This window comes from Opisthocomus hoazin, chromosome 7 (assembly GCF_030867145.1).
Source record: "Opisthocomus hoazin isolate bOpiHoa1 chromosome 7, bOpiHoa1.hap1, whole genome shotgun sequence".
Classification (NCBI taxonomy): domain Eukaryota; kingdom Metazoa; phylum Chordata; class Aves; order Opisthocomiformes; family Opisthocomidae; genus Opisthocomus; species Opisthocomus hoazin.
In genome coordinates this window covers 69704499-69723869 of record NC_134420.1, presented here as the reverse complement: position 1 = coordinate 69723869, position 19371 = coordinate 69704499, and the positions used below count along the sequence as shown (strand labels likewise).

The window sequence follows — 19371 nt, the reverse complement described above, 5'->3', positions numbered from 1 at the left end:
CAGAAAAGTCAGGTTGCCACAGGGCAGCTTGTTCAAATTCTTGGTGGATGCAGCAGCCTTGACCAGCACTATCGGGATAGGTGCCTGCAGGAGATGCTGGAGATCCCTCAGTTTCCACCACTCTTGTGCAGCACTGAACCCTGAACACAGAAGGCAAGTAAATGAAAGCCAGCTTTTTAGAACATTAACCATATAACTGGAGGTTAGTGCTGAAGAAAGCATATGTATTTCAGTGTCCAGGGCAAGGGAGGAGAGGAAATTCAAAAAAAAAGTCAAAAAGGAATTTTAGAAATGCCAGAATATTTATTGTAAAGATTTCCTGAATGAATCATTTCACCTTGCATTTTCAACTGGATTTTTGTGGTTTAGAAAATGATATAAGGTCAAAAACAAGATAAACAGAAAGGCTGAGTAACCCAAAGGCAAGCAAAACATGTCATTTCAGCTGGAACTTAATATTTAGGGTTAACCCAGAATATTTTCCAGCTTCTGCTTGTTTTTTTTCGCCAGCCTCGTCCTCCTCCCTCTACCCCAACTTCATTGTTGGTCCCTTCAAGCCATTTTTCGCCCAGATATTTTGATTGAGCCACATAACCCAGACAGTCATTACTCATTCCACATCAGTGATCTCCTCATTTCCAGCTGTCCTTTCCACTGGCCCATACGCCCAGAAATGCCGCTTACTGTGAACATCCAGTCTCCACCATCAGCCCAACCATCTCGGGGAGGGGGTCAGCCCCACCAGAGCTGGGGCTTGTTTCTTCCGCTCGTCCCTCTCACCCCAAGCTGTGCCGCTAAAAATCCTTATCAAAGAAGTCATCAAAGAGAGAAACTCTCTCTGTTTTGGTTCTCACAAGCGTAGGCTTGCGGTAAATCTTCTCTTCTCTTTCCCACTCCTCGGAGCCCGTGCTGGAGCTGTCCCAGAACAGATCCCTCGTCCGCGACTCCCTGCAGAACCACAGGTCAACCTTCCTGCTCTTGTCTGGAGACACTTCAGCCCCATCATGCTGCCCAGAGAGTCCTCCACCCCCTGTGTTTCCTTGGAGAGAAAAAAAAAAAAAAAAAAATCATAGTTTTATGGAGCTGCATCCCTAGTCCCCTAGGATTTAGCTGGAAATGGCTATGGGCAGCTGGAGGCATGTAAAGAAGATCCTGAGAGATCCCTGCAAAGACCAGACCCTATGCCCAGGGCTGGGCAGGATAAGATATAACATACCCAGGATTATATCTGGTGAAATTACAGAGTCTGGCAAGAGACAATATGGTTTTATGCCCAAGCAGAACAGAGCTGAGGTGAAGAAACATGATGGAGCAGGAGCAGCCAAGTCTGTTCCCCTTTCTCCCAGTGAAAGTTCACTGGCAGACAAGATTTTTACTTTAATTTAAGCATTTTTACCCTCAGTGATATGTGTCCAGCCTGTGCTGAAGGTTGTCACGTGGAAGCAAAGCAGAACAGAGCTCATGTCTCTGGGATGTTGGTACGAAGTGGCTGCTGAGATTCGCTTTGATTCCCCCTTGCTGGGGACAGTGAGGTCACCTTGCATGCCCTGGCATCTCCAACCTCCCAGCTGCTCCCCCAGCCTGTGTCAACCAGTGCCCCAAAGCTTAGATCAGAGTCATGGCCAAATCCAAACCACCACAGGTCAGTCCTGCAGATTTATGCTACGTCCATTCCTGCTGCTTGCCCACTCTCGAGGCGTGTGGGCGATCACAGAATGGAATCATAGAATCACAAAATCATTTAGGTTGGAAAAGACCCTTGAGATCATTGAGTCCAACTGTAAACCTAACCCTGCCAAGTCCACCACTAAACCTAAGTGCCACCCCGACATGTCCTGTAAAATGAAAATCCCCTGCTTGGTGTTTGCCATCATCGCTGGCACACAGACCGTGCCGTGCTCCCTCCTGCGCTCCGGCGTGGGCTGCAGCAGGGACACATGCCCAAGAGAGGCTGAGATCTGTGACTACTAAATGAATTTCACCTGATGTGTTTTTACATCAGATGTTAAAGGACCTTGGAGCCATAGCTGAAAATCATCTAACTGGTATCATCTCACCTTAATTGCACATCACCCAGAAGGATGCAAATCTGGAAATTGCCTGGCTCTGGGCAGTGGGAAGCAGTTTCCACATAAAAGTAAACCTAAAAAGTGAGTAACCTCAGTGCCTGTAGCGTTTACCCCATGGTCATTAAAGGATGGTGGGAGTCCAGGGGCTACACCATGTTTATGAATGCAACATCATGGTGGACCATGCAATGATGAAGCCGGGAGCAGATCCCTGGCAGCTGTTGCTCAAGCAGCTCATTCTCCATTTCTTTCTCCTCCTGAGCCCAGTTCCAGCTTCCCAACGTGCCCAAGGGTGCTCTGCCAGAGAAGATTTACTGTGAGGTTAAACACCCCAAAATGTACGTGAGTACTCTCCTTTGGTCCTCCATGTATGTCAAGGAGGAGAGACAAAGCTGACTGTTCTCCCAAAAATCAGTCTCACAAGGTCCCTGGAAATAACCAGTGATCTCAAATCATCCGGGTTTCCCTTTTGCTGCAAGGGAACATCACACTTCCTTTCTCCAGAGCAGAAAAATCTGAGATCTAACCAGCCTGTTGCAGTAGAGTAGCTCTTCTGAAGCCCACCCTGCTTGAGTCCAGCTGAAGATCTGAGCTGGCTGTTTGCACCATGTGCACTGGTGTATTTTACCAGGGAACCACGCAGTTGTGTACTCACTGATGAGTGCAGCTACCAGCGGCTCAGCCCTGTGGTCCCTCCAGGAAGGGACCAGCTCTGTGCCTGCACAGGGCAATCGCTGGGTCAGCGTGGGGCTGGGGCTCGGCTTTGGCTCCCCAGCTGAGGATGGATGCATGTTGTGGTGGAGACTCTGCCGGAGAAACTCATGTCTCATGCTTGGAGGAAAGCTGGCAGGGCATGTTTTAATCGGTGAGAGCCAACCCTGCCAGAGTGACCACTTTGTCACAGCCTACGTCCCCCTGAGCACACCCCAGGCTTGGGCAGGAGGTGTCACATGCTGGGGCAGAGGGAAAGGGGCAAAACCTGCTGGCAGGGTTGATCTGCAGGCAGTCCTTTCCCATTTTTTTATTCTCCTTCACCCCTTTGGCTGTCATGTTGGTGCAGCTTCAGAGGTTCCCCCCAGCCTGTCTATGTTCACCTATGCAGTGGTCTGTACACTAACCTCCTGTGATGCTTTTGCCTGAAGGACCCCCAGCTCTCTAAGGATGTGGGACTCCAGGGATGCCCTCTGTCCTCACACTCTGTTTGCCGTGCAGGGGAATGTGTGGGACAAGATGAGACTCTTCTGCCGGTGGGAACCTTCTCCTGCAGGGGCCTGGCCCTGAGGACTTGCTTTTATGCCCCCATGGCTGTTCCATGGTGCTTAATTCACATCTGCTCAGGTCTATTTAGATGCTGTCAGAGAAGCAGCCCAGAGACCTGGGTCCTGCTCTGAGGCATCCCAACGCTTTGCCTTATGACCACATCTCACTTCTTTCCCCCACCCAGTCTTCTGAACTTGCACTGTGTCCCTGCAAGAGATGAAGCTGTGGAAGCAGCTTCCACAGGGAAACTTCTCTGATGACTTTGGAGAGGCTGGCAAGTTTTACATTGCCTCGGAAAATTATTCTACTTACCACGGTCGTCTCCATGAAAACGCTGATTGCGCTCAGCAGGGACGAGGTCTCGGCTTTCGGCGCTGTCGCCTCTCTGGAGAGTGTCGAGGACTTTCTTCGGGCTGAATTCCTTGATTTTTTGTTTATCGATTTTTGCCTCCCTGTGGAGATTTCGCTTCAGCTCTGCCTGGGTTTGCAAACGAGTTGTCAACACAAGCAGCAGAGGAGCGAACAGGTTTTAACAGCTCCATGCGGCATATCATTAGGGGGTTGGCACTGAAAATAATTGCGCAGTCAAGTAGTTTAACCAGGGCAAATGGTATTTGCCAAACTGGGTATGTGACAGAACACGACCCGGGCAGAGAATTTTTGGTTTCTCTGTGGGCCACAGCCAAATGAGGGCAAAGTGTTACAAGAATCAGAATTAATTACTAACCATGGGGACCCCAGGGATGCTCCCCACCTCATCTCTGCCTAAACCACCAGGAAAGCTTCATTTGCTCTTCCCAGAAGCAGGCTTTAAGCCTCCTGGTCCATGGGAGAGACACCAGGGATGGGCAGACCCCCATTCAAGAGGGGAAGCCCCAGCCTCTCCCCAGATGGGTCCCAGCGTTACCTCTTGGCGCCTGCGAGTCAGCTCCAGCATCTGCAGCTTGTGCAAGTGCTGCCGCCTGCCAGGGAGGTGCCTCAGGCTTTGCTCCCTCTTCTCCAGAGCCTACAAGGTGTTTAAAATCATAAATGAATACACCTGCACTGTCTGAAAGAGAAAGGATCTTTCAGCCTGAAGAAGAGAAGGCTGAGAGGGGACCTAATAAATGCTTACAAATATCTGAAGGGTGGGTGTCAGGAGGATGGGGCCAAGCTCTTTTCAGTGGTGCCCAGTGACAGGACAAGGGGCAATGGGCACAAAGTGAGGCACAGGAAGTTCCGTCTGAACATGAGGAAGAACTTCTTCCCTCTGAGGGTGACGGAGCACTGGAGCAGGCTGCCAAGGGAGGTTGTGGAGTCTCCTTCTCTGGAGATATTCAAGACCCGCCTGGACAAGGTCTTGTGCAGCCTGCTGTAGGTGACCCTGCTTCGGCAGGAGGGTTGGACTAGATGACCCACAGAGGTCCCTTCCAATCCCTACTATTCTGTGATTCTGTGATTCTGTGAACAGCCACACCAGCTCGCAAATCCATGCCTGGTCCCTCAGGCACTCCCCAGATAAAGGCAGCGAGTGTCTCCCGGAGTAGCCAACTTGTAAAAATTCATCATAGATTTCCTCTGCGCTTGCAGTTTATCTCACAGCTCTGGGGCATGATGGAAAAAAAATATTCATTAAAACAATGTGTGCACGCTTCTGCCCCTGAAAGTGTTACCGCTTGGAGTCGGCCGTCCAAGGCGATCTCGTGATCCGAAGGGAGGGATCCCTTTTGCACGTTTGGGGTTGCAGGGGGTGTTTACAGCGCACAGCACTTGCAGCCCTCTCCCTGCCAACTGCAAGCAATGGGTGTCCAAGTTGCTCAGCCATTTAAAAAGAGCGGTCCTCAAACATTTAGCCTCAAAAATATTTAAGATATTTCAGTGGATGAGGAGGACCTGGCTCAGCAGGTCTGCCTCGTCCAGGGGCTGTCATGTTGGGAGATTCAAAAACTTTACTCATTTTCTAACCTTTCACCCACGCACCAGGGTTTCATCCGGTGCCTGGGCTCAGCCAGGGATGGGAGCGCAGCCAGTGTAAAACACCAAATTCTGCTCTTCAGGGTGCCCAAACCACGAGGAAAAGGAGCCTGCAGCCAGCCACGACCCATGCACGGAGCTCAACCCATGCCCTTACCTTTGTATTTGGGGTTGCAGCCACTTCTTTCTGACTCCAGGGCTTTGCAGGAGGAATTGCTAGCAGAGGGCTGGCAGGTTCAAGCCTCTACAAGTCCAATATTTATAACATTCAGCATTCCTTGTTCCACACAATCACAAAACTGAATATAAAACTGCCCTGACATTTTTCCAGCTCCAATTCTGGCCCAACTGCTTGGGAGATAGGAAGGAGACTGGCATCTCTAACATGCTCAGGGAGATTAACATTTCTTATGGTCCTTTGGGAGTGGACAAAACTGGGGGAATCTCCTGCATTGGAGTCAAAGTGGCAAAACCCCCAGTTTGAAATTGCTTTCGTCCCCGTAAGTATTTCTCTCTGAGTCTCAACAGAGCCCAGGGCTCCAGCCAGAGCAGAGTGAAGGCAAATCTCAGCCCAGATTGCTTCATGTCAAAGCTGAATCCTGCCTTTCCTGGTGGCTAATGGAAGTGGGCAGAGACTTGCTTTACAGACTGCTCTGAGCACAGCTTTCTGTCTGAACGAGCTATGACGGCTCCTTAAATTGTGCCAGGCTACTAGATGATACTGGGTCATTTCCTGGCTTGGTATTGCTAGCGTCGCCTTCTAGGATGGGAGCTCAAAAATAAGGGGAGCATCGTCAAGGACTTCATCAGCAAGACCTGACATACACTTGATGTGGGACATCATTAACCCCTTGAATATGAACTAGCGTCCGATAAATGGTGACAAGCGTCTGTCTGCACTGGACTGAGCTGTAATTTTGAAACATCTTGTAAGTCAATGCGGTAACGCAGGAGAAAAAATGTCAGCAGCCTCATGCAAAGGAGGCATCCCCCATCAGCTCCAAACGCCAAGTTCACATCTTTTAGCATCAAAAAACCCCAAAAAACTGAAGATGAAGCTTAAAAAATGGCACTAGATGGCAGCATGTGACACGACAAACTGCGGTCCAGGCTGTGCATCGCTCCGAGATGCCTCCAAGGCGGCCAGCGCCGGGTGGCTGAAGGCGAATCAGCTCCCGCATCTGTCAGCTCATCTGGCCGTGCTTGGTGGAAAAGCCAAATTTCAGGCTTTTGGATAAAGTCGTGTCGCAAGCTGGAAAATCAACTCTTTTCTTTCGTTGCCAAACCTCGTGGCATTTTTCTCTGGAAATGCTCCCTGACCAAAATCCTCTAAAAGTCCTCGAGAAGGCCACGTTATCCTGCTCCGCTGCCTTTGAAAATATCCCCACAGGGAGAAGGGCTTCTGCTGGGGCTGGTTACACTCCATAACAGAAGCACAGGGTGGGATTAACAGAGTTGTTGTCCTGCAATGAGTATTATCGGTGTTTTAGAAATACATAAATACAGCTGTAATCGAAATAATATCAATGACTAAAAATTACATGCTGGGAGGAGATTTTTTAAATGAGGCCACGATTCCCTGTAACAGTTCTCAGGCGTAGCTGGGCTCGGTCCAAGTGCTGCTGCCTTGTCCTCCCACCAAATCCAGGGACACATTATTCAATGGTTGGTGGCCACCCATGCTCTCTGAAGCCACCAGCCTCGGCCAGAGCCGCAGCCTGGGTTTCAACTGAGCCTGTGTGGTGGCTTCTCTTCTTTATTACATTAAAAAGACCTTAATTACAGCAAAGAAGGCTTGAGAAAAGCATCCCTGCTTCAGCGGATTTGCTGTTGTGGGACATGTGCAGAGGGTTCATCACCAAATTTTGGGAGAACGGAGATGCTCTCAGGGAGGAACAGGGGGACCTCAAAGCAGCACAGGGAGGCGAGATGTTCACCCAAGGATTTTAATTGCAAGGAGTTATAGAAGTGGCTGGGAGGGAAGATGATCAGTGTGGGCAGCTGAAGGACGGCTAGGTGCTGGTGGAACCCAGGGCAGTCCCAGGGCTGCTTGAAGATGCAGGGATGACCCATCACCTGCAGAGAAGTTCATAGATGGTCAGGGCAAATACATTGCTTTTATAGGTGAAACAGCCAAGAAGGGTGTTTGCCTCTATCCCCAACCACCGACCGCTGAGGACCCTCTCCAGCCACCCTATCTAGGCTGCAGGTGTGCCTCGGGGAAGCTGGGTTTTCTCTTAGAGGGGACTCAGCAGCAGGTACAACATTGGCTTTTAATTGCTAATCGAACGTTCTGCCTAAATGAGAGCCCAGGGGTTTATTCCCAACAGGTGGGTGTTTCAGTGAGCAGGACACCCTGCTGCACCCACGCTTGGAGGGGTCTGCTCAGGTTGTCCCCTTTCCTGGCCCTGTTCCTTAGTCCTCTAAGCCCTGTTTGCTCTTGGTTTTTGAGCCCCCAGATCTGGGCCTGAGCCACAGAGAAGAAATGCAACCAAAAACCTCAGCTGGGGCTCTGAAGGAGGAAGCTCTAAGGATCAAAGTGGGGGAGCTGCTGCTCTGGAGCATCCAGAGTGGGGCTGAGCCTGGTGTCCCCGATGTCCCTCCCTGACCTTCTGTGGGCACGAAGGGAAGGAGGCAGACAATTGCAGTCAAACACCAGCAGCTTTGCATCTTCAATAGCAAGCAGGTAAGAGGTGGGAAGTTGGAAAGAGTTGCTGGCTGGTTTAGGAGGGTGTGGAGAAGCAAAGAAAATGCAGGTGGAGCACAGAAAACAGCGTGCTTCTCTGGGTTTGCATTTTAAATAACCTGATTCATGGCAAGAATTGTACAGCCCCGGTAATGCAGCTCCAGCTTAGCCCTGTGAGCATGTGATGGACTGAGCCTCGTCCAGATTTTGTATTGTATAAAAGCATCAGTGCGTAAAAATATTGGCACAGAAAATGGATGTGGAGAGCTTCTTGTGACTTTTTGAAAAATGAAATAACAGCTCTAATCCTTGTGCAGCATGGTGCTCTAGCAGTGTTTCCTTTTCTTCTTTGCAGTAAATTATATGGATATAAATACATTTTTGGATCTTTAGTCAAGTTGTGATAACTCTTGGCGGGGATGGGGGGGAACCTAATTGCCAGGTCAGGCAGAGTCACGGGTTTCAGGGCTAAGAGGGGAAGGGATCTGGGAAGTGTAGGAAAGGGGGAAAGGGAGGTCAGGGAGGAGTGAACAAGGGTGTTTTATGTTTGTTTGGGGAGGATTTTTTTCTATATATGGATATAGAGCTGTGTGTGTGCACATGTATATACAGTGCTATTGAGGGGTGAAGGTGTACGTGTAGGTACACAGCATGCATAGCATTTCTTGAAACCTAAAATAATTGCTCTGAACTTCAACTGGCCTCTGTTGCAAAGCACATCGGTCTGCTTCACCTGCCTCTGCCCCTAACCTGATGCCAGACTTTGGTGGGATATTTGGTCTGAAGAGCAAGAACCAGCCCCATGTGACGCAAGTTGGATCCCTTCTGCAAAGGGCTCTGTCTTGGCCATGTTAGCCCCATGCGAGCACTAAGACTTGGCTGCAGGTACCCAGACACTACAAGGGAAAGTGGGTCCTTGCAGGAGAGGTGGCCTCATGGCCAGCGCTGGGACGTGTGTCCTCGCTGGGTGTCTCCATAGCACATGAGGGCTGGCCAGCAAGGCACAACCCATGGAGGCAGGCAGGAGGGGAAAGGCAGGGCCTCGAAGTGTTGGCCCCTTTTTGGCGCTTCTTAGAAGATTAAGTCCTCTTCCTTGTGCTAATGAACCAAAAATAACCTCTTTGTGAACAACATACCTGCTCTGCCCCAGGTATCAAACCTGGGCTGGTGATAAAGCTTGTCTGGGGATGATCACCTAGAGACAGGACCTCCTACCTGCACTGCTCTAGGATATTTCTTTCCCCCACCATGGTGCTGTGACATGTGCCCATGCCCCCAAGAAAAGCCACGTCAATGGGTCAATCGGAGCAACTCGTAGGAAGCTTTTCAAACTCGCCTTACTTGAGGTCTTCGAGGCGGGTGCTGTTTAATGATGCTGGTTTCTCCCTTTTCTGGCACGGTGTTGAAAGAAAAGGGCCCTTAAAAGGTAGAGAAGAAATGGATGAAGTTACTTTTGGTTGCTCATAAACTGCTAGGCTGTACTCAGCGATAGTTTTCTGCCCTATTTTTCAGCTGACGTGTCCCATGAAAATCTCTCTCAATGTACCCCGGTAACACATAATACAAGTTATTCTGTTAGCTGCAGAAATACAGTGAGGACGTAGCCGCGCCTGCGGCTTCTAACAAATATCTGCCATGTGCCTTTGCTACTTCACTCTGCAGCATCTCATGAATCCTACATGTGACAATAACCACTCTCCATGTCCCCTGTGTCCTCCCTCAGTGTTTAAAATGGGGAGCAGACAGCAGTTTGGATGTCTTCTTGCTGCTTAGTCCCTGAGACTTTATTGTTGTTATTTTTTGGTGGAACTGAAAAACATCTCTGATGCTTTTACTGACCACTGGGCTACAGCCAGTGGGCTCAGAAATCAGTGGGTTATGGACAGCCAAGTGGTACCACCACAGATCCTCATCATCTTCGGAAATCAGCTTGAAATAACGTGCTACACCCCAGCAATTGCCTGTTAATTATTAAAGCAGTACTTTCACCAGGGCCTGAGCTCTTGGGTGGACACCACTGCCTTTATTTTTTTTTTTTTTTCCTTGCACATATAAATAATTGCATGTGTAATAAGTATTTGTTTTGCAGGAGAGTTGCTTTATTCCACCTATTCTCCCAGAAAACCTGTCTTGGTGCATTCAAATGCCATTTTATACATGGAGTTGAGCAAGGTGTTTCTGAGCAGCTCCGGCTCCCATGTGGTGGGAGGCGATTTGGGCATGAAGTGCAGTAGTTACATTAGAGTTGATGCAAAATTTAATGTTCTATTAAAAGAAAAATAATAATGTGGAGGTCACCTAATGGGGGATTTCAGTGGTCCCTTTAAATGAGCCCAGTGGAAGATTGCCAAGGCAGGGCTCTTGGAAATGAGAGAGAGAAGGCGATGGAGGGAGGGCGCTGGGGTATGGGAGGACACGGTGACTCCGTCGGATAAATGATTGCTGGGCTCTGCTGAGCACCGGCAATGATTAACTGCTGAGCGAAGCTGCGGCTGCTTCATGCATGCAGGAACGGGCACCTGAAGTGAAAATTCCCAGCGCAGGAGGCTCCTCTGGAGCAAAACCTCAGCTGCCGGCGAGCTCACGGTGAAAGAGCAGCTTCTGATAGCAAAACAGGAGTCATGAAGTTATGGCTTCTCCATCTGCAGGGCAAATCAGTGCATAAGGAATTTCTAAGGGGGAAGTAAAACGTAAGGAGGTGGCTCGTGGTGCTGGGAACATGGGACCCAGCACTGGCAAGGGGCTGGGGCTTGGGAGAAGCTTGTTCTGATAAGGTGTGTGGCTTCGGGGAAGTTATTTCTCCCTCATGAGATTTTTTTTTTTTTAATATATATTTATATTGAAGTTATTCCTTCTTCTCCTATCCATATGTGTGCCTTGTAGGAGCTTTGCCCTTATCCTCGCTGCCCCCGAACCAGCTGGGCCCTGGGTCAGGAACAGCCCCAGGCACACCTCCGTGATGCTGGCAGGGAGGGACCATCTCCCACCGCACAGCTGCCGCCGAAGGAGCGTGGGGCCCAAGCTGAAGGCGTTCTCCTGACTTTTATTTTTTGCCCTTGCCCTTCAGTAGCAGCAGATGCTCTCCACTGGAGGAAGTGGGATTTAACACAAGGCAAGATGAATCTGCATAAACCAAATAAAACCTATTCTCTTGGAGGCTTTGCTTATTTAGAGAGCAGCTCAAACTAATATATCGCTCAAGTACTCTTGAGCATACTTTTTTATTTCTGAAAATGATGACTGTTGAGGAGGTTTTAAAGGTTTTGTTTGGGGTTTTTTTGTTTTTTTGTTTTTTTTTTTAATAAGAGTAGACCTTTTATACAAGCCCTTGTTAAATACTCTATGATGACAGTATTCCAGACAGGAATATTCAGTTGTTCTTGCTGTCACAAAGTACTTGAGACCCCCTGTTGTACAGCCAGACCTGATCTGTGTTTGCCCCAGGCCCTCCGGGTCCAGGAGCATCGCTGCTATTGTGGTTTGTTTCCTTTCACCTTCTCCTGGTGCCTCTCAGTCAATGATCCTGGAGGAAATATCGAGCCCCTGGTGAAGCAGTGATGCTTAACGCTGCTCAGTGTGTGTCCGAAATTCAATTTTGGAAATGCAGAAGAGGTGAGGAAGGTGCTAGGGCTGCAGATCCTCCTTCGTCCATGTTGGCTTCTCTCAAACCACGCTGGCGTTCATGGGGGTTTCTCCCTTCGCTCCCCTAACGTGGAAGCCGTTTGTCACCATCCACCTTGTTGTTCAGAGCTATGCATCCGCTTTCAAATGGGTGCAAACCTCCTTCCTCGCCTCCAGGAAGGGTTTGGGGATGGAGGGAGTTTAAACCCTGCTGTGAAAGGCCACAGGAGCGGCTGCGCGTTGCCACTTGCAGAAAAACACGCAGAGCTACGCTATTTCCCTTCCTCTGCCTCTTGGCTTATGAAATTAGCCCTGTGCGAGAAATGGCTATAATTTATTTTAACGCTGTGTTTTACCTGCTGAGCACATTACCCAGAATCTAATTCTAATTAAGCTAATGATACTGATATGCCCCGTGGCAGCAGGTGAGCAGGATGTGACCGGGGGTTATGGGGCTGCTGTACCAGGTCTTGCTCGGACGTAGGCTGGCGTCATCACCTGCCAGGGCGATGCTGGGGAGTGGGGCTGTTCCCAGGGGACGACTGATGGGAGTAAGGAGCTTGGGATCTGGGCTCTGGTGACTGAGATGATTTCCAAAACAGGCTGGCGGGGGAAAAACAGTTTTCCTGAAGCTAAAATGTCCTGGAAATGTGTAAAAGCTACTGATACAGAATGGCACATGCACAGACCTACACCCACCCTGCTCTGGAGCAAGCAAACCCCCAGCCCCAGCTGATGCCCCGTGGGTCTCTGCCATAATTTGTTGATGACCCCCTTACCTGCAGAGGCTCTCCCGTACCAGGTCTCCCGGAGAGGTGGAAGTTCCTGGTGCCAGCTGGGTTTTCCCCACTCCGCCATGGCCGGTGGGTGCGGGCTGGGCTGTCCCAGCACGCCAGGGATCTGGCATGGGGTGGCGAGAACGGGCAGGTCCTCCCCGGCACGCATCGGTGCCACCTTGGTCACCTTGATGTGTGCCTTGGAAGAGCTCAGGCCCATTCTGCTGAACAGTGGCTTTGAAAGGAGAAGGAAAACCCCTCGTGTAGCGTCCTCCCTGAACGCAGAGGGACCCTTGCGAGCGACTGCACCTCCCGGGGAGCTCCCTGCCAGCCACCAAGGACAGGGCTGGCTCCCACGGACATGCCCACACGTCCCTCCCTGCTCAGTTAAACATTGACCAGTCCCCAGCTACTCCCCTGTGGGGACGAGCAGTAGCTGCTGCTGGTGGAGGAGTGGAAAGCAGCTCAGGGAGCCAGGGCCAAGCCCCGGGGAAGCTTTGTTTTTTACCTACAAGTGATTTTCAACCAGGGGCACCAACTCAGCTGGCCATTGGCTGACCTGGAGGTATTTCTACAAGCAGCTCTTTCGCTAAATCTTCAGGTTTTAGAAGGAAATTCAATCCTCAGACCACCAGAAGGGTTAAAGCATCTCCCACCCTGAGTGGGAGAAGCAGCCTGGGGACAGGGGCTGGCTTAGGAGCATCCTCCGCCCTTGCTCCTGCCGGCAGCACTGGTGGGGGAAAAAAATGCAGCTTTAGCAGAAAACCACCTGAAAACATCAGTCAAAGTGAGTATATTCTGCAGGATTTGGGCCAGACGCAGCAGGATCCGTGCATAAGGGAAAGATCAACACATCTCCATTTGTTTTTTCCTTTCTGTTCCCAAGGCGCCAGAGGGGGCTCGGAGGGCACAGTTTCCTCGGAGTTGTAGGGGGCTCACTCATTCACTTCCAAAGTGGAGTGGTTGGAAAATATGTAGGGAGGATTATTTGTGCAACAGGATTACTATTGCCAGGTGGGTTTTTTGGCATGAGTAGGGTTGCAAGAGGAGGTCAGAGCACTGCGGGCTCCGCTGTGAAACTCACAGAAGCCAGCAAACACCAAGAGTGTGAGGGAGAGCCCAAAACAGCATCAGAGCTGGGGTTCATTTAGCAGCAGCTCATCCCACTGGGATTCCTGGAGCAATCTTGTATAGGTTTGGAGCAATCAGGGCCTCTTTCGGCTTTTCTTTAGGGAGAGGAGTGCTGGGAGGAGGGTTGCGCAGGGGACGAGGGTCACGGCAAAGCCAAGTGTCCAGCACTTGTGCCCAGTAGATCCGTGGATGTACTGCTCAGCTCCCCTTCATGGAAATAGGGAGGTTTTGAGCTGCAAAATGCCACTGGACAGGGGTGGCACCTCTCCAAAGAAATTATTCATCCCTGGAGCAAGACAGCTGGTTCATATTTTCAGCTGCAAAGCACCAACATCACTTGTGACTTTGCTTTACAACAAGTCACAGTGGGCACAAGCAAGCAGAGTAGCTTAGTCTGTTTTTTTTTTTTCTTTTCAAACAAACATATAAAATCGACACCTGGCTTCCCTCCTGAGTTTCTCAATGCTTAATGTCTATTTTTATGATTTTTTTTTTTCCCCTCCCCCAACTCCCCTGCTGGGAACAGGTCATTCCTGTTAAGCAGCCTGGGAAAACTGTGAATCAAATGCAGTGATGGATGTGTCAGAGCAGTGGAAAACCCATGTGGATGTGAAGGTAGTGCCCGTTGTGCTGCATCTGGGTGTTTCACCTGGGGTGTGACGCTGTGGTTCCTGGCCCTGCTGAGGTCCTCGCAGGGTCCCCCTGCTCCCCATGCCACCAAACCCCCTCTCTTGGCCAGGTTTCTTTCCAAACCATATGGGTTTCCCCACCTGCTGTGCAGGTTGGCACCAGGGCTTGTCACACAGTGGTTTAGGGAAGGAGATTGCTAAGGGACATGTACCCGAGGCTGATACTGCTCCAAGCACTTCATCGCTGGGCGAAGAATCACAGAATGGTAGGGGTTGGGAGGGACCTCTGTGGGTCTTCTAGTCCAACCCTCCTGCCAAAGCAGGGTCACCTACAGTAGGCTGTAGAGGACCTCCTCTTTAGTTTGAAGGTGATGCAGTATCCTTCTGGCCAGTTCACAAGCGCCGGGTCCCACCTCCGCTGCTGTGGTACAGCTCTGTGCTACGCGTGCCCAAGGGTCTTAGCCTGATGGCACTGCCCAGCACCTCGATGCTGCGTCAGTTAAGGACCGGTATCTCCCAGTGAATCTCTAAAATCTCAGCATCTGTGTCCTTCAGAGCTGCAGGAGCTGCACGTTGATCTTCACTCTGTGAAGCAAGGAGCACTAAGGGCAGCCAGGAGCAGCGGCTGTGGGTTTGGGGTGGGGGGATGAAGGCAGGATGCGAAAATGTTGCCCTTTCTGCAGGTTGCTCGGACAAACTGAGAGCAAGCTTGGGGCTGAACCGGGTCCCAGAAGAGCCCAATGGTACTGGAGGAGGCTCCCAAGTATTACCACTTGCAACTGCTGTGCTAAAATTACCACTTTGTGTCTTTACCTGGGTTCCCCACACTGCGGCTGTGCGGGGTGTTGGGTGGATGCTGGGGGGTTTGCAGGGTGGAGATCGTGGCTATCGGCATCGTATCAACCTGCTCGGCTCCAGAGCGAGTGGTGACAGCACAAAGTCACCCTGTGTTAACCCCCTCTCTTAAACCTCCTTTTAACACCAGCCGGTGGTGTTTGAAAGAGGGAAGGGTGGGCTGAGGTATGCCCGAGCTGCAGGCTGCCTTCGTCACTGCCCTCCTGGTGACGTGAAGCTCACCCTTTCCTTTAACCTGGGGGTTATTTGCTGCAGCCTTTTATCTGCATTTAAGGTGCAGTTGAATTCCCAAGCCCTGTGCTGTAGAAACGTGGGGCTGGAAGGAGCTTTGGTCCCATGCGTTGCTGTTAGGGACAGCACGTGATCCCTCCTAGGAGAGCTGGAAGCTTTTTATACCTTTCTCCCATCTCATTTATTGCCTGAAACCCTCCACCACATTCAGCTGGAACCTATAAGCGATACTAATCTTGCCAGAGCTGGATTTCCCAGCAAATTAATTGAAGTCAGAATGAAATCATTAACCCCTAAGTGCTTTGATGCCCTTGTTTTAAGGAAGAAGCAGGGAAAAGCCCACGGGTAGGGCAGTGCCGTGACTTGGGGCAGGGCATTTTCCCACAGAGGAGCAGAGGTTGTTACTCACCCGCACATGCAGCAAAGGTGACCCAAGGGCAGGATTCAGCACGGGGCACCAGTCTAACATCCAACTGCAACAGCGAATTGCCTCTACCTTAAAACTTCTCCTTAAAAATGAGTTTTAAATTACAAAAAGCACAGGCACCAGAGGACATAGAAAGTGGACAGCAGTGATTTCTGCCAAAATAATGCCTGGACTTTATGCAAATCTGCAGTGAGTAAAGCAGAAGGAACCGTAACGATGCGAATAGGCTTGTAGTTGTTTATTATGCTTGCAGCGCGTTTAGCTAGTGATAGCGTGAACAAATGGAGCCACCAAGAGAGGAAAATAATCCAGCACCATTTCACTGGCTGGGATACACACTGGTGTGGCTAACAGATCTCTGTTACACATCTGTAAAGTCAAGGAACACAGCTCGTTCCTCCCTCTGCTGCTTGTATTCATGGGATGTTCATCTTCTCCCAGCCAAGGCTGAGGATACTGGTGCTGCTGAGATAAGAATGTCCACCATCCCTGGTCGCTGGGGCCGCAGGAGAGAGCGCACACGGGCTGCGATGCTCAAGGCAGGTTATTCACAGCACGTTTTGTTTTCCTTCCAGAGAGTCGGGCCCTGGCATGAAGGAGAATCTGATAACGCAGCTGCTGAATCAAAATTGGCATTTTCCTTGGGTTGCGAATGAGATGGTGCAACTGAAATGAAACCCTCACGTTGCTGGAGATGATAGCAGGGCTCATCAGAGATGCCCACAGTGGCAGAAGTAACCACGTCTGATCGGTCACTTGACGGGCGTGATTATCGGTTTGTATTCCTCTGATGGATCATCAACACCATCATGCAAAATAGCCTCCATTTATTGTCTGATTTCTTGGGTATAATGGGTTTTCTCTGGCTGAAAGGCTGAGCTGAGCTCTAGGGAAACCAATTACCTGCCTTACTTAATAAGGAAGATAAATTGCAGGTTGGGCAGCGGCTGAAGGAGGGGGCCTTCAGGAATCGCTGAGCGGGACGAGCACCCCTGGAAAGCACCCGGGCATGATGCAACCAAGCGATCAGGTACCCGCTCACCTCTTGGGATCCGGGGCACTCGTGGCTACATGGTGGATGTTGCCCGGAGCTGCAGGTGGGAAGGATGCAGGAGCAAACCCCTCCTGCCCAGCCACAGCCGAGGCTGGGGGGAGTGAAGCGGTGGCAGGGAGGGGAGAGCCTTGTGCAGCCCCGGATCAACCCTCAGCGCCGAGCGCTGTACAGGCAGCAGCGTGGGGGAGGCTCGCTCCCAGCAGAGACCTTGGGTTGGGTTAGGCGGTGTCTGTGAAGCCTGATATGAGGAGGAAGGTGGCTGCTGGGCTCAGAGCTGCGAGTATTTTCCCCCTGTAGAAACGCAAGGGTGATCGCTGGCTGCTGGGGACGGGACATGTGCAGGGGCCGCTTTAGAGAGCGACAGGCTGGCACAGTAACGTGCTGTGCCCCTGGCCATGAAACATCTCAAGCAGGAGAAAACCGACTCAAACACAGGGATTTCTCATGATTTTCCCTGCTGAATGCTCAAGGAGGTTCCTTGAAGGATCCGGTCCTGGGCCTGAAGATGCTGCTGTGAGGCTGCTTGCCAAAATGTACTCATCAGTGCGTGCTAAAAGGAAATGATTCTTTTTCCCATGTGTTCAGTTTGGCAGGAGCTAAAATTTCAGTAAAACACATCTCTCAAACTATCCAGTAGTGTCAATGAACGCAGTGACTCCAAAATCGACTTGAGGTGGTGCCCAAGCTGCCAGGTGCTTTTTGCTCTCAGCTGTATCATCCCATCAGTATTTCCTGTTCAACATAATTCATTTTTTTAGAATATGTTTTTAATGTCTAGCTCCTCTTGAAAGCAGCACACGAGGCTCTGAGCCCATCTCAATGGGGCTCAGATGCCAGAAGAGACTTTTTTAGAAGACCGTGCATGTGTGTACCCCAACCTTGCACCTCTGGGTTTAGTGCAAAAGGGATGGTTGTTTGAGTTGCTTTGTACAGCCCTAATTCTGCAGCTGTGTGATGGAAGAGTCCAAGTTTAGTTGGTGATTTTTGGTTGTTTTTTTTTTTAATATACACAAGTGTTTTGTTAGCTCTGCTGGCTGCAAGGAACAGTTTAGATATGAATGTTAAAAGATAAAAAACATCAAATAGAAGAGAGTCAAATAAACAGGCGCTTTTGTTATTTACATCAATCGCTGTTTGCTGCAGTACCAAGCCCTAATGGCCCTGGGGACACGGTGGCTGCCTGCCACCCTCCAGCCTCATCTCCGCCACCTCTGCTCCAGGACCAGTGATGTCCCAGGGCGCTTCTCCAGACCCATGGGCATCCCTGGGTCCCCCATGGGCATCCCTGGGACCCCCACGGGCATCCCTGGGACCCCCATGGGCACCAGCGCAGAACGAGGGGGGTCGTTAGGAGTAACCAGGATGTGCTCGTGGAGAGGTGAGCTTGCCATCAGCCCCACATACCTCGCAGCTTTGTGCTGGGTGCGCTCTTACTGTTATTTTAATAACAAAAGCAGTTGTTGCTATCATACTGGTGTTATTAATAACAAACTCTTCCTTTCCCTAATAATTTTCTTTTTTCTGGCATCATACCATCAGAAAAACCCTACTAGCTGGTAATAAAGCTCACAAACACTGGGCAGGCCAGCAGAGCTCAGCAATCTGTGATACTTTCTGGTTGTTTTTGTTCTTCCTTAAAAAAAAAGGGGGGGGGGAGGGGGGAAATGCATGCCTGCATACCAAGTGCTCTCACATAAAAATCATCTCGCGTGGCCGATCCTAGGAATGCTGTAAGAGAAAACAGCCAGCCTAAATCACGCAGTGGCAAGCTTAGCGAAGGGATCGGGTAGGTTGGTTGGTTTGTTTTGGCTTTTGAAAGGCTTTTCCACAGTGGAGGTTAAGAAAAATGTTTGTTTGGCCCAAAGCTCTAGAAAATAGGCACTGACACTTCCCAGGGACGCTGGTGATCCGGGGTGTTCAATCTCTCGTGAGAAGCTTGCCGTTCAGCTGGGAGTGCCGCTTTTCTGGGAGAAAAAGGGATAAATAAGGCTAATTTTGGTTTTACTGAAGGCACCCATGATCCAGCGGCACTGCTGGGGTTGCTGGGAAGAGGCACAGCTCAGCGTGGCTCTGGGAGGGACGCGGGGCTGGCGCTGGAGCCTGGTGCCTTTCAGGGGGGCAAAGCTACGGGTGGTTTCAGGTTTGTAGGATGCTTCCAGCTACGTGGTCCCAGGCTGGAGCAGACCGTGGGTGTCGCGAGCGGGGTCAGTTCTTCAGCAAAGGCTGGGGCAAGGTGTGGAGCCAGTGAAGGGTGTAGTAGAAGTCCTGCAGTCGAGGGTCTGATCAGCATCAGCTCAGTGACTCAGTTTGGCTGCCTAGGGCAGGTAGAAGTCCTACAAACCGTCAAACTAGCAAAACTAGCTTGAACTGTTTTAATTGCCAACAGCTGATGTAAACATGCTGTTCTCCTACGGTCAGCAATGGACCTCTCTCGTCCAACCGGGCTGGGAGGCACGGCGTCTCGGCAGCCCCTGCCGATGTGCTGTGTGTCCCAGGGGTGGGGACACCAGCATGGAGACATGTGCCACGACACAACATTCAACGGAGAGGAGACAAGCTTGCAGCACCACGTCCATGTAGCGTGTCCAGGTTATATGCGAAGCAGCTTTCATCACATATTCTCAATAACATAACTTAACGAAAAATCGATGTTTTTCATGTCACAGAATATTTATTCTG

At 50.5% G+C, this 19371-nt stretch overlaps 1 protein-coding gene across 1 annotated transcript; it reads right to left on the bottom strand.

Moving 5' to 3' along the window:
- Positions 1–300: 300 nt before the first annotated feature.
- CCDC198 (coiled-coil domain containing 198) lies at positions 301–12657 on the bottom strand. Its single transcript, XM_009941610.2, has 6 exons — positions 12369–12657; positions 9310–9386; positions 5440–5526; positions 4237–4335; positions 3642–3807; positions 301–1039 (listed from the first exon to the last, which is right to left on the bottom strand). The coding sequence occupies exons 1-6, from the start codon at positions 12583–12585 to the stop codon at positions 795–797; spliced, it is 891 nt and encodes a 296-aa protein (XP_009939912.1). The 5' UTR covers positions 12586–12657; the 3' UTR covers positions 301–794.
- Between the last annotated feature and the right edge of the window lie 6714 nt (positions 12658–19371).

Coding starts and splice junctions, on each gene's coding strand:
- CCDC198 (XM_009941610.2), bottom strand. CDS start 12,585: ATGGGCCTGAGCTCTTCCAAGGCACACATCAAGGTGACCAAGGTGGCA. Junction 5,527..9,309: donor ACCCGCCTCGAAGACCTCAA/GTAAGGCGAGTT, acceptor TTGGACTTGTAG/AGGCTTGAACCTGCCAGCCC. Junction 4,336..5,439: donor CTGCAACCCCAAATACAAAG/GTAAGGGCATGG, acceptor AACACCTTGTAG/GCTCTGGAGAAGAGGGAGCA.